Source organism: Delphinapterus leucas, chromosome 19 (assembly GCF_059928025.1).
Source record: "Delphinapterus leucas isolate spDelLeu-1000000601 "Yukka" chromosome 19, BTC_Dleu_Yukka2, whole genome shotgun sequence".
NCBI classification, from domain to species: domain Eukaryota; kingdom Metazoa; phylum Chordata; class Mammalia; order Artiodactyla; family Monodontidae; genus Delphinapterus; species Delphinapterus leucas.
Window position 1 is genome coordinate 17,953,773 of NC_143147.1, and position 14,895 is coordinate 17,968,667.

The following is a 14,895-nucleotide window of genomic DNA, read 5'->3' on the forward strand; positions in this document are numbered from 1 at the left end:
TATGACAAAGGCAATATGACAAATCAGTGAATATGAACTGGATTGTTCAATAAATAGTGCTGAAATTATTAGTATCCACAGGTAACAAAATAAAAATTTAACTGTTCAGCGTGAGGATCCTTGCCTCAAACTGAACGCTTATATTATAAATGGAATAAAGACCTAAATGTGAAAGGAAAACTTTAAAGATTTTAGAAGAAAATATAGGAGAATATGATTATGACATCAGGACAGAAAAGGCTTTCTTAAAGTCAAATAATGTTAACATATTTAAACTTAATTACATGAAACTACAACTTCCTTTTGACAAAAAGACACCATAAAGTCACAGACAAGCCAGAGTCTGGAAGTACATCTCTGTAATGCATATAACTAATATAAGCTTAATATACATAATATGTAAAGAACGCCTATGAATCTGTAAAAAAAACAAACAATCCAACAGAGAAACAGGCAAAGGATAGAAAACGGCAATTTAGAGAGAAAATCTGAACCGTCAATAAAAGCATGAAAAGATGATCATCACTAATCAGAAAAACTGAAATTAAGACAATGAGGTACCATTTCACCCATCGGATTAGGGGGGAATTTTTAGTGTGACAATACCACGTATAAACAAGAATGTAGAAAAACAAGTACTCTCACAAGCTACTAGTGCAGGAGTAAACTGGCACAGCTACTTGAAGACTCACCCACACTGTCACTCAGCAGTTTCACTCCTGGGCACAGACTCAGCCTAGAGGAACCCTCACGCTTACACAGGAAGACATGAACACAGATATTCACTTCATCGTGTTTGTAACAGCAAAAAAGTGGAAACGACCCAAATGTCCATCAATAAGAACTGAGAATAAACTATGGTATATTCATACAAGGGAAACCTATCCAGTGGTTGAATTAATAAATTAGAATTCATGTATAAATATGAACAAGTCTTACAAACGTAAGTGGAGGGGAAAGCAAACTGCAAATGTTGCATTTGTAAGATATCACTGACATGAAACGCATAGCATATGAAACAATACTTTATAGTGTTTATGGATAGAGACATAAGCAGTACAAGTATAAAAACAGGGCAGGTCCATATTATAATAACAAGAGTAACCTCTGGTGAGGGAGGGAGGGAGGGGTATAGAATGGGGAGAGAAATATAAAAGGCACTTCAGCTGTAGCTGTCATATTTTATTTCCAAAAAAAATTCTGAAGCAAATAAAACAAAAATGTTAAAGTTTGTTAAATCTGGCTAGTAGATATACAGGTATTTATTATTTTCATTCTTTTTCTATATGTTTTAAATATTTCATAATAAAAGGAAAACTACATTTAGACTACCTTAATGCAGCCAAAGGCCAGATTCTCCTTGCACCACTTTTTTAATCTGGTACTTTTCAAGGTCATGGAAGTTACGCTGCAAGGGTACATAAATTGGAAGGAAAGAATGCTTAGACTAAATCCTCAGTCTAAAAATTATTAATCCCCAAGTTTACATATAGCAAGGCAACTCTGACCTCTAGGTCCTGATGCCTTTTCAGTTCTGATTTGCATAAATCAACTGCAAATGTAGTACAAGTTCCAGGGGCAGCTGAGTTTGAGGACATTGCTGGTGATGGGAAGGGAACCAGCATCCTTACATCTGACAAGTTATACTAATGCAATCAACCACTGCAAGAACATTTCAGAAGCTGCTAAAGAAACGCGCCAGCCAACAATTATATAAATCACAAGATCAAATCAGGCTCACACATATATCCCAACTGAAAAGACGGGGTTTTCCACCCAAGTGGCTCCCTATGACTTTTGGCGGGGGGGCGTTGGGAAGAAGGGACCTTAGGAACTCAGAATGGAGGTATTAGGTAGAGTGAGATCTAAAACAGAAACAGAAACTGCAACCTTCTGAAATTCAGATTATAAAGACCAAAAAAATACCAATAAAATAAATAAGAGGGCTACCATATCCTTCCCCATGAGCAACTGTATTAAATTTGCAAAGTAGCTAACCATAATACCTCAATTTGTAATGATGATAACGACAGTGATTTTATGATCAGCCCTGACATCTGCACACTTTTTCAGTATCTAACATAATTCACATTCATATTTGAGGCTCACCATGACACACAGAGCAGGTGGGGCAATGATTACTACGGTTTTTCAGATGAGGAAGTAACAGTTAAGTGCTTTACTCAAGGTCACAAGGTCAGCAAGCAGCAGAGTCACATCTTCTGACTCTCTCAGTCCAGGGCAAGGCCCATTCATTCTGCCCTGTCAGGAACTACGGAGCTGTTCCACATAAACACATTTTCCAGATAACTGAAGCTCACTTAATTCTTGATGAATTATCTAATTTGCTACTTACAACAACTAAGTCAGTTACATCGGATAAGGACCACAGGGGTACCTGAGAGATCTTGCAGGTTCGGTTCCAGACCACCAAAATAGAGCAAATATCACAATAAAGCGAGCCACACAAATGTTTTGGTTTCCCAGTGCATATAAAAGTTATGTTTACACTATGTAGTATGTTGTCGATGAAGTGTGCAATAGCCTTATGTCTTTAAAAAATGTATACACCTTAATTAAAAAATACTGTATCACTAAAAAATGCTAACCATCACCTGACAATGCAGGGTTGCCACAAACCTTCAATTTGTAAAATCACAGTATCTGTGAAGCACAAGAAAATAAGGTGTGCCTGTATTATCCCCACTCACAGATGAAAAAATGAAGGTTCAGAGAGATTAAGTCATCAACCCAGGATCACAAACTGGCGGAGCTGGGACTAGAGTGAGGTCTTTCTGGTCCCCGTTTTTCCCACTGTGGTCTGTCTTCCTGCTTTCCCACATTGGTGCCTACAGTGAGTTTTATATTAGCAGGTTTCCCAACTTCTCTCTCTGAATCTGGTCCTCATCTTTCACAACTCAGTTATGGGCGCCTCTCATCTTTTAACTCATTTAGGGAACATATCTCTGTGTGCAGGCCTGGAAAGTTCACCACATTCCCTCCAGAGTATCATAAATGAGCACCCAGATCTCAGGTTACTGTGATTTGCAGCTCAGAGGCCTTTTCTTGTTCTATTTCACTTCTTCACAGTCACTCATTTAAATGCCTAACTATGTGTCGGCCTTGGGGCTACCACAGAGGATACAGCGGCAAATAGACATCACACCTGTCCTGAGGGAAAGGCTGGCAAAGGCAGCCTTCTGGTTAGAAGGAAGGTGCTATACTAGTTCTACCTGTCTACCAATGAAGGGAACAGAATACCACATTACAGTGAGTAAATATCTAATAGTAACTGAGTAAGTTAGGTTTTGTTACATTCATGATAGAGGCAGTGCATTAAGCTACAGATTTCCACAGAATTAGTTTAGATTGAGAAATAAATGAAAACCAGACTGATATATAACTTTCAAATCAGTAGAGGAAACAAAATGAAACAAGAACTTGATTAACATAATAAATTACAACAAAGAAAAAAAAAGTGGCAAGTGGAAAACAAAAAATAAGGTAGAAAGAAGTTCAAATGTGCTATTAATCTCAGTAAATGTAAGTAGGTTAAATATAGAACTCTACAACAGGGTTAAAAACACCAACAATAAACTATTTACAAGAGACATTCTTAAAACAGCAAAGAAAAACTGAACATAAAGGGATGGAAAATGTTATTCTAGGTAAATGCCAAACAAGTTAGGTAGATGAAACAATATTAATATCAAACAAAACAGAATCCAAAGCGAATGACGTTAAAAAGGCCAAGAGAGATATTTAATAATAACATACAAAATCCACAGAAAAAAGATTTATCAGGGCTTCCCTGGTGGCGCAGTGGTTGAGAGCCCGCCTGCCGATGCAGGGAACACGGGTTCGTGCCCCGGTCCGGGAAGACCCCACATGCCGTGGAGCGGCCGCGCCCGTGAGCCATGGCCGCTGAGCCTGCACGTCCGGAGCCTGTGCTCCGCAACGGGAGAGGCCACAACAGTGAGAGGCCCGCGTATCACACACACACACACACACACACACACACACACACACACACACACACAAAAGATTTATCAGTAAGGAACGCTTATGCATCTAACAGCACAACTTCAAAATGTACAAAACAAAAATGAATAGAAATACAAAGAGAAATTTTAAAAGTCTCAAGAGACTTTAACATACCTTTATATCAGTCATCTACAGATCAAGTAAATAAAACCAGAAAACCATAGAAGAAAAAGAAATAAAAGGAATAAAGACTGGAAAGGAGGAAATAAACCAATGGTTATATTCATAGATGACATGACTATATACATTGCAAAACACAAATAATCTGCCCATAAATTATTAGAAATAAATTAGGTTATCAAGGTTCCTAGATATAAGATCAACACATAAAATTGACTATATGTCTGTATATCCACAATATTCAGTAAAAATTAAATTTTTAAAAAGATATCATTTACTGAAAGCATTGAGAGCACTGAAAATAGCAATACCAAGGAATAATTCTAAATAAAGATGAACAAACGCACACACACATTATAAGTTACTGAGAGTATTTAAAGACAACCTAAATGAATGGAGGGATATATACCCTGCTGGTGGATTGGGAAATATAATATTGTAAAGATAACAATTCCTCACCAAAATTCCAATAGGTTGTTTGTTGTTGGAGGGGGAGGGGATGAAAATTCACAAATTCTGACCCTAACATTTCTATGGAAATACTAAGGGTCAAGATTTGCCAAGACATTCTGGAAGAACAGGTGACAAAAGCTGTTCTACCAGATATCGAGACTTAGAATAGTTAAGTAAGATAGTGTACACTAGCATAAGAACCAACAAATAAATCAGTGGAAGAGGAAAGAGGACCCAGAAACTGACCCACACATATGTGGACACAACTTATGACAAAAGTGACACTGTATGCCACTGTGGGGAAAGAATAATATTTTCAACAAAGAGTGCTAGCTCAACTACATATCCACCTGGAAGAAAATGAACCTTTTTTAGGAAATAACACAGGAAAATAGTTTCTTAATTTTGGCATAAGGAAAAGCTTTGTAAACAGGATCCAGAAACAAACCAAAAAACAAACAACAACAACAACAAAAAACCTATACAGAAAAGATTGCTACATTGGAATACAGTGAAATTAAGAATTCTGTCCATCAAAAGACACCTCGGCAACATTTAAAAGCAAGCTACATCTTATTTCTATGAGGATATTTACAACACAGGTAACTGAGAAAGGGTCCTATGTAGAATACTCCTACAAAGAACTCCTACAAATCAATAAAGAAAAAGAGAGAGAGAAAGGAAAAAAGGGAATAGAAAATGAGAGAGAGAGAGAGAGAGAGAGAGAGAGGGAGGGAGGACTGGTCAGGAGACTTGAACTGGCACTTCACAAAAGAAGACATGTAAATGGCCAATAAATATATGAAGAAGTACTCACCATTAAACATCCAGAAAACGTAACGAAAACCACAATGACAGCCTTACACATCAACCAGGTCGCCAAAATTTTAAAAACTAATAACAAGGGCTGGCAAGGATGTGTAGCAACTGTTCTCTTACACGGTTGGTTGGAGTATAAAAGGATAAAACTACTTTGAAAAAAATCTTTATTACAGTTGAACCAATGCATACCCTGATGACCTAACAATTATACTCCTGGGAATAAACCCAACAGAAACACAGGCACACATGTACCAAGAGACATATATAAAAACGATCACAGTAGTTTCCCTTATAATCACCCCAAACTGGAAAAAACCCAATGATTAAAACAACAGAATAGATAAATCGCCATATATTCGTACAATGGAATACAGCCATGAACATAAACAAATCACAGCTACACAAACAGAACAGATGAATCTCACAAAGTGTTAAGTGGAAGAAGCCAGTCACAAGAAAATACCAATTGTACAGCAAAACCAAAGTACAGCATTAAAAATCACAGTGATAGTTAATAGAGGGGAAGAAGCAGGGGAAGGAGGTTGGAAGAGGAGAGTCTAGGGGGATTTCTTAGTGCTTGTAACATTCCATTTCTTGACTTGGGTGGTGGTCATACACAAATGTCTGTTTTCTGATAACTGAGCTGTAAATTTATAGTGCACTTTTCTATCTGTACATTCCACTTCAATTAAAAGAAGGAAAACTAGTTTACTGGATTCATCCACACTCTGATATAAATGGCATATTAAAAAATTCAATATTAAAATCTTCAAACTATTTTAAAATACTATTAGTGTATATATGTCAGTTTAAGAAGGAAAAAAAAGAGGAAAAGAAAATCTCTTAGCAAAACAGGAACAGAAGAAAATTTCCTTAACTTTCATATGCAGATTTGCCAAAAATCAATAGTCAGCATCACATATGAAAAAGCATTCCCTTGAAACTGGTAAGGGGGGGGCACGCACAGGGAGTTGATGTCCACCATTATAGCTATTATTCAATATTACCCTGAATTAAAATCCATTCAATAAAGCAGAAAGAGGAAAAAAGAGAGGTATAAAAATTGCAAAGAGAGAGGCAAAACTTAAGTGAGCTCATCTATCTGGAAAAATACATAAAAGTTAACAAAACCTCATATTTCATCAAATCTGAAATATCAAGTATAAGACATATCATTATTTTATGTACCAATACGAAATTTTAAAATATCGTCAAGTAAGATATCATCAATTTAAGAATGCACCCCAATTTCAGAAATGTTCAAATGTATACCTTAGAACCAATGAAATATAGTACCATAACAAATTAAAGATTTCAGCAAGGTGTCAGATAAAAGAGCAATGTACAAATCCAACAGCTCTCCTATAAGTAGCAATAACCAATTTCAAAATGAATTTTAAAAACAGATCCCATTCACAATAGCAATAAAAACTGGAAATAAACCTAACAAGAAATTTAGGAATTCCTATATATTCCTACGTCAGGGATTATCATATGCAGAAAGTTATAAAATTCAACTGAAGGGATGGAAAAGGGGCATGAATAAATTGATAGATCATATTGTAAAGATGTCATTCCTCTCCTAATTAATTTATGAACTCAATGTAATACCAATCGAGCTCCCAACAGCACTTTTCATGGAACTTGACAAGCTCATTCTAAATTCCTCTGAAGATAAGCAATCACCATCAGCAAAATTTTGAAAAAGCACAACAACAAAGAGGAAAGAACTACCTCTTAAAATATTAAAATATGTAGGAAAGAATGATGATTTTTGCCTACAAAATTTAAATTTTCTGGGAATTCCCTGGCAGTCCAGTGGTTAGGACTTGGTGCTTTCACTGCCAGGGTCCAGGGTCAATCCCTGGTCAGAGAAGTAAGATCCCGCAAGCCTTGTGGCACAGCTGAAAAAAGTAAATAAAATAAATAATAAAAATAAAATTTTCTGTGCCAGAAAAGATATCATAAACAAAATTCAAAAGTAAGTTCTAAGAGAAAATATTTACAATACATGTAAACCAGAAAAGGATTAAGATCCAAAATATATAAAGAACTTCTATATACCCATAAGCAAAAGACAGAACCCAGCAGGGAGATGGCAAAGGATATAAACAGATAAATCACAGAAGAGGAAATAAACAAGGCTAATGAACACATGAAAGAAAAACCTTCCTGACTAGGAATCAGGGAAACACAATATAAAACAGTAAGGTACCATTTTCCACCAAGAGACTGGAAATTTTTAATATTTCATTATATAAAGTACTCGGCAAGGATATGGGGAAATACATACTGATGGTCACTGCTAAACAAAACATAACTGCATGCCCATTTTCAAGGGCAAGCTGGCAGTATCTGTTTAAATGTGCACACCACGTAAGCTTGCAACTCTGCTTATTGGAATAATGAGAATTTATTACCTACGTAAAAAAAGATCATATGTATCAACCAAACGTGTGTTTGTGCAGATATGTATATATCTATCGTTAAAATGTAAATAAAGAAACTTAAAAAAAAAACAGCAGGGTTCTAATTTCCAGCTCTGCAGGGATTTACTTTGGTTAGCCCAAATGCTATGATGCAGGAAAAGGGAATTTTACTTTCTCCACCCTCCTCTAAGGAAAAATACTCCAGCCTCCAGCCTAAGGAAGCATTTTGGTTGCTATTCCTTTATCCTAGTTCAAGTGCACCTATTGTGGAATAGGCTTTAAATTCTGACCCAGGGGGGCAACCGTTACAGTCCAGACAATTTCAAAGAATAAAGTATCTTGTAATAAACACTTTAGGACACATACCAGCAAGAAGCTTCTTTGCCACTGAAGGTCCTCTTGTTTCCTGTGGAAATATCTCCTTTGCTACGAAGGGCCTCCTCTCACTCTTTGGTGATGTACTTCGCCATCTCTCTAAGGCCCTTTGGCTACCAATAGGAAATCTGCTCTGAATTTCACTGAAACATTTCTTTGCCTTTTTTGGTGACAGTGTCTTTTCCAGGAGGGATTCCAAAGCCTGCCATGAAACAGTTAATCATTCTCTTAGTTTATCTCACAAAAGTCTGACTTCTCAATTATAAAACTGAAAATGGGAACTCCAGAGAAACTCATTATTAAATGGCTATCTCTAATTGTTAATGAAACGTCACTTAATTTTAAAACTTGGTTATTTAGGAATCCAATTAATGAAAGAATTCTGCATGTTCTTTTACATGTTTAGCTCACTAAAACCAATAGCAAAAAAATAAAGAATATGAACACTCTTAAAGGCATCCAAATTCTAAAATTAAGGATTCCTATTTTAAAAACTAACCACAGTCTTCAGAATATAATCCTATACGCTATATAAGCAGTTTAATTCTCAATGAAAACCTCATAAACTTAAATTATCCTTTAAGTGGGCACACAGACTGTATTTAATGCACATCTTCATAAACTAAAGGAAACTTAGCATGTCCAGTGGCTCTGGTCACTCATCTACCACAACGGGGGAGATCTGTGCCCCTCCACCCCTTCTAAGAGAGGTATGTCCTCTAACAAGTACCCACTCGTCACCAGGCAGCAAGGGCCCAGTCTCCCTCCAGTCAGTACAAGTTAAGGACAACTGAACACAGCCAGGGACATTTAGTTCAGATGACAGTAAGGCAATAAGAAAATAATAAGCTATGGGTTGGTGTCGTAGACATCAACAAGAAAGAATAAATTTCTTGTGCTACTGAATATTTTCAAATGTAGAGGAGACAAACATTATATTTAAGAAACATTATGTTAAGGCACTTCTGCTCAAAATTTGGGAAAGGGACTATATCTCTTGAGATCCTTTCTAGGATTAGCAAGATATGTCCTCTAAATGAAATCATCTGGCCAATAAATATTTCTTATGGATAAGTTTAAAAAGCACCACATAACTTGATATGCTACCTAAAGGTCTCCATTTGACAATAACATTCCTGATAGTAAGTTCTATACACACGAATGTAACCAACGTAAATCACAAACATATTTGCTGGATAATGAAACTGTAAAGGCAGAAGGGGACTTAAAGATCACCAAGGGCTAGTTAATGGTAGAACTGGTCTGTCACTTAGTCTCGAATTCTTCCCACTACAGCATCCTTCCTCTACAGCCAACAGCTTACTGTGTCACACTAACAGAAAGGCCATCCTTTTATTTGTGGATGAAAATGTGTGGCGCAGTGGAAATAACAGTGGCATGGGAGTCAGAAAACAGGCATTGGATTTCCAGCTATCGAGAGAAGTAACTGTGTCATGTCTCTGACCTTTTTTTTAATCTGTAAAATAAAAGTAATAAAACCTATTGCAAATCACAGCAACGCAGTAAGGATGAAATGACAGCACTCCACAAACTTCAAAGAACTATAAAGATTTAAGGACACAGTGTTTTTGCTGTCTTTGTCACCAATAAAACTAAAAACACTATCCATTCCTGACTAGTACATACCAGTTGTGATTTCCAGAAGTCTCTAGCCATAGCACAAGACTTTAGACTCTGTTTCCATATATTTTTGTGTTTCTTTTTTTCAAAAATCTATCTAGATTGCACACTGATATTCTAATCTAAGCACTAATCTAAACAGTGCTTTACTGTTTTCCTTTTGTATGCTAATAAGTTCTTTTGGTCACGGTATGGAACATTCTGTTTAATTAGTGGACCTGGTTAAGAGTTGTTATGTGTTCTAGACTCAAGTCACCAATTCTCAAAGCAGTGAAATACAATATAGACTAGATTGTAAAAACAAAATTAAAATGAAGTGCTTCTTCTGCCCTCTGCAAAGCCTGAATTTACTAGGCACCAGCTTTGTCTTGTATTCTCCACAAATCTCAATGAAATTAGGCAATGGTAAACATTACTTCCCTGCTTAGAAACAATGCACTTTAAACAAAAATCGGAGTCAATTTCATACCTCAGTTTGTTGCAGGATGTCTATCACCACATCAGGGACAGAAGGATTGGCCTCCAGCTTGGCAGAACAGAGTGAAAGCTGGCGGATGAGACGGCCCAATTCCTTGCACCAAATAGGAACTGCGTGCTCCACCCGGTCAGTAAACTGAGTAACAAACATCTGTAAGGCCCGAATGGCTCCTCGATGGGCAGCTGCCAGCCTGGACACTGCCCATGACTGGCAATAAATGAGATGCGAGAGTTATTTCAATACTCACAACTTCTAAACGTTAACCCAACCCGTACGAACATTTATAGCCAATCTTCTTTCTATGTGAGAACAACTTCTACTGTAAAAACTTTTTCATAGTAAAGGGAATTGTAAAGCTTAAAGGTTTTCTAATGAAAAAGTCTTTTCCCTTTTATGCTCAGTTTCTTATACCAGGAGCAACAACAAAAATCTATTTTCAGAACCTATTTCTTGGAAGATGAGCCCATATTCAGAATATGTAAGATGCTCACTCCCTAATAGGTTTCTACAAGCACTGAAAATATTAGTGCAGAGAACCCACGCATAATACTAACAAAATACTGGAAATGTAGTTTATAAGTAGTATGAATCATAATTAAATTGCGTCATACCTTCTTAGTATGTTTAATTTTATGTGGACTCAATTTATCCAATTCTTCCTGGATTTCTTTAACCTGTTTTGTAAAGGGGGGAGAAATGAAAACTTCGTACCTTTCCACTGATCTTTTCTGTAGAAAAGGATACATTTTCTCTTGTCCAAATATAACCATTATTACTATTATTTTTTATAAATTTATTTATTTATTTTTTGGCTGCGTTGGGTCTTCATTGCTGCGGGCTTTCTCTAGCTGTGGCGAGCAGGGGCTACTCTGCGTTGCGGTGCGTGGGCTTCTCATTGCAGTGGCTTCTCTTGTTGTGGATCACGGGCTCTAGGTCCAAGGGGTTCAGTAGTTGTGGCTCGCGTGCTCTAGAGCGCAGGCTCAGTAGTTGTGGTGCACGGGCCTAGTTGCTCCACGGCATGTGGGATCTTCCTGGACCAGGGCTCGAACCCGTGTCCCCTGCATTGGCAGACGGATTCTTAACCACTGCGCCACCAGGGAAGTCCCAAATATAACCCTTATTAATTCAAGTCACTTGAAAATGAAACAAGGCTCTTCATTCATTCACCCCCAAAGTAGCTATTGGTTTCCAGTTCGAGATGGTGACTAGAGCTCAGGGTTCACCTTCCATCCCTTGGTCCCCAATGTAAGAGGAATTTAACATGAAGGAGTGAAGGTGAAGGTGACTCTGGAAAGGTAGGAGGGCCAGATCAGGATGTCTTCAGTGCTGTGGCTAAAGAATTCAGCCTCCACCCTCTAAGTAACAGCGAGCCAATCAAACCTTTCAAGCACAGCTCTGATTCATGTTTCAGAACAATCTTTATGGCAGCAGCGCAGAGTAAAAAACAAAATGAACCCAACAAGAATACAAAACAAAATCTAACTCAGGCATTATCTTTTAAATGAAACAGTCCAGTTTTGGGTTCAGCAGTAAGGCTAACACGTGAGCTAAGTGGCCAGAAATGAGTTCAAGGCTTACTAATGAGTAAGGCGTTAAATTTAAAACAAACATTTAAAAATTCTATCCACAATGTAAAAAATGTAAATGCCTGCTTATTGGCCACTCCATGTGTCCTGAAAGACACTTAACACATTCTTCACTCTTTACTATTTAGTAAAGACAATTAAACTATTTACTATCTACTAAGCTTCTAATACACAATAAACATGAGACAGATGGGAAACTAACAAGGTCCCTATCCTCTAAGACTATAAGGTGCATTACTGGGGATCTCAGGTTTCAGGGTAACTGATCCACTTAAATTTATCTGCAAAAATATGGGCTGTATAAGCATTTTTTTCTGGGGAAAGGACACATAGCTCTTAATAGATTCTCAAGAGTCTATGACCTCAAAAAGTAAAGAAAAAAACAAAAACAAAAACAAAAAATCCCCCAGTATTTAAAGAGTTTGGCCAGGGACTTCCCTGGTAGCATGGTGGTTAAGAATCCGCCTGCCATTGCAGGGGACACGGGTTTGATCCCTGGTCCGGGAAGATCCCACATGCCTTGGAGCAACTAAGCCCATGCGCCACAACTACTGAACCTGCACTCTAGAGCCCACAAGCCACAACTACTGAGCCCGCGCACCACAACTAGTGAAGCCCGTGTGCCTAGAGCCGGCGCTCTGCAAGAAGAGAAGCCACTGCAATGAGAAGCCCGCGCACCACAACGAAGAGTAGCCCGCACTCACCACGACTAAAGAAAGCCCGTGCACAGCAACGAAGACCCAACACAGCCAAAAATTTTTAAAAAGTAAATAAATAAAACAAATAAATTTATAAAAAAAAAAAGAGAGAAGGCATCACAATGAGAAGCCCGCGCACCGCAACAAAGAGTAGCCCCTGCTCGCGGCAAGTAGAGTAAGCCTGTGCGCAGCAACAAAGACCCAAGGCAGCCAAAAATAAATTATAAAAATTTTTTAAAAAGATAAAAATAAAATAAAGAGTTTGGCCATATACACATAATACACAAACACACATAAAGGCTGAGGACGAGAAGCAGAATTATTTGTCCACGTGTTCAGGAAATTCGGCCTCACAAACACATCAGAATTCATGTAGGATACCTGGTGCTGATATTCCTGGGACAAAAGGAAAACAGGAATTCCCTGAGAAGGTCCCCGGTCCCTGAGCCTCCTCACCTGCTGCTGGAGGACGTAGAGCATTCGGGCAGAACGGACGGCCTGCTCCTTCCTCCTGACACGGATTCTCTGCTCTTCATCTGGATCCAAAGCTTCTTCCATGCGATCTGAAAATATTTTTCCCCCAAAAGTGGATTATAAACCACACATTAAAAACTTATAAAAACTTCAATTACTCAAAGAGATAATGAGGTTGACAATCTCTAGTTTTATTAAGAAAAAAAATGAAGCTGTCATAACCAAAAAATTTCAGTTTTCCTCAGCCATAAAACTAGGAACCAGCAAGTGGGCCTGTGTCCTGACTCAGAGATGGAAGAGGCATGAAGACTAACTAGATCAAGCTCCCCTCCAGGCAGGAATTCCCTGAACCAAATCCCACTGGACAGCCTATACCACAGTTAAGCATCTCTTACTATTCTTAAATTCTTTCTATTGAACCCAAATCTATAATGCTTTCTATTTTTTTTTTAATTAAATTTCTTGGTCGCGTCACGTGGCATGCAAGATCTTAGTTCCCCGACCAGGGATGGAACCCACGCCCCCTGCAGTGGAAGTGCAGGGTCTTAACCACTGGACCACCAGGGAAGTCACGTGCTTTCTATTTTTTAAAAAAACCATTTATTGACCTATTTTTATGTTTAGCAAGATTTCTTTTGCATTCTCTTATCTTGAACCCAGATGAGAAGTCCTTTCTCCAATATTAAGACACCAAGGGCTAAAATTATTTGCATGTCCAAAGTCTTCATTTATTTGTCAGGAAGCACACCCTCATACACACTGCTGCTCCACATTTTCAAAAGATTCATTCAAAGAAACTGTTTCTGGAAGACTGCCTGAGCAGCTCAGCTTTAAAGGTCCCCTGTATGAGGCCCCATCACCAGAGCAGCGGGCCTCGTGGCTTTGCTCCCCTGGTATCATGGTTTCTACCAAACTATACTGTGGGGTCATGCCACAGACCGCCACTGAGCGATGTTAGGAGAAACAAGCCACAACACTGCTGCTATTCTGATGTAGGAATGTTTTCAAATTGTTCATATTACACAACATACTCTTTATAAAGACCCACCAGAGACAAATTTTTTTCCAGCCTCAATACGTGGTATAATTTTTTTCCTCATACAACTGTTTTTTTCTTTGTAAATTCTGCAATTGATCACATTTTCCTGGTGAGCTGACTGTGAGGAAGCTCAGAAACAAATCTGTAACCCGTTCCTAATAAATCTTATTTTTCCTTTCCTTATTTTTTCCTGTGCCAAAATATCCTCATTTACATATTTTTGTTCTATTTTATTCAATCTGTTTTTGTAAGGCACCTTAAATTCCTTACGTAACATGCATACGCACACATATGCATACATTACTTGACTTTATAGTGCAAAAGATCATTATAGACTATGTGTTATCTTAGCACAGTAGCTCCTTTTGATGTTACCTCCCTATTCCTTGCAGTCTGAAAGCTAGGCTTGGTCCCCCTACTTGTTAGCTATGGTAACCCCAAATTTTCCATGTGCAATCAATCTTCTACTCCCCAGGGAAATGCAAGGGCATAGGGAACACTGAAAAACTGTAGAGAACAGTATATGAGGGTTACACACCTTCCTTTCTACCCTGTGGTCAGATATTTTATATGTATATCCATAACTCCCCATCACTGCTGTGTACTCATCTAACCACTGCCTAAGTTAGAACTGGTTTTAGCTATAATATACAGGTATTATGCTCTTTTCTGAACAAATTAATTTTTCCAGAAGGACTTCTGGATACAGAAGCAAAACATTACAGGATAATTTGCA

General features: G+C 37.9%; 1 protein-coding gene across 8 annotated transcripts in view; it reads right to left on the reverse strand.

Moving 5' to 3' along the window:
* KIAA0753 (KIAA0753 ortholog) overlaps positions 1 to 14,895 on the reverse strand; it is a 62,589-nt gene that overhangs the window by 34,194 nt on the left and 13,500 nt on the right. For 7 of the 8 annotated variants that reach the window (XR_002647700.3, XM_089900560.1, XM_022595996.3 and 4 more), the window contains exons 4-7: positions 13,103 to 13,209; positions 10,974 to 11,036; positions 10,354 to 10,569; positions 8,235 to 8,445 (exon numbers count right to left, since the gene is read on the reverse strand). Coding sequence is in view for 7 of the 8 variants with exons in the window: in XM_089900560.1 (XP_089756686.1) it covers positions 8,235 to 8,445; positions 10,354 to 10,569; positions 10,974 to 11,036; positions 13,103 to 13,209 (597 nt within the window). In the remaining variant the exon portion in view is untranslated. The remainder of the gene's footprint in view (positions 1 to 8,234; positions 8,446 to 10,353; positions 10,570 to 10,973; positions 11,037 to 13,102; positions 13,210 to 14,895) is intronic. The other variant, XM_022595999.3, reaches the window with a different exon arrangement.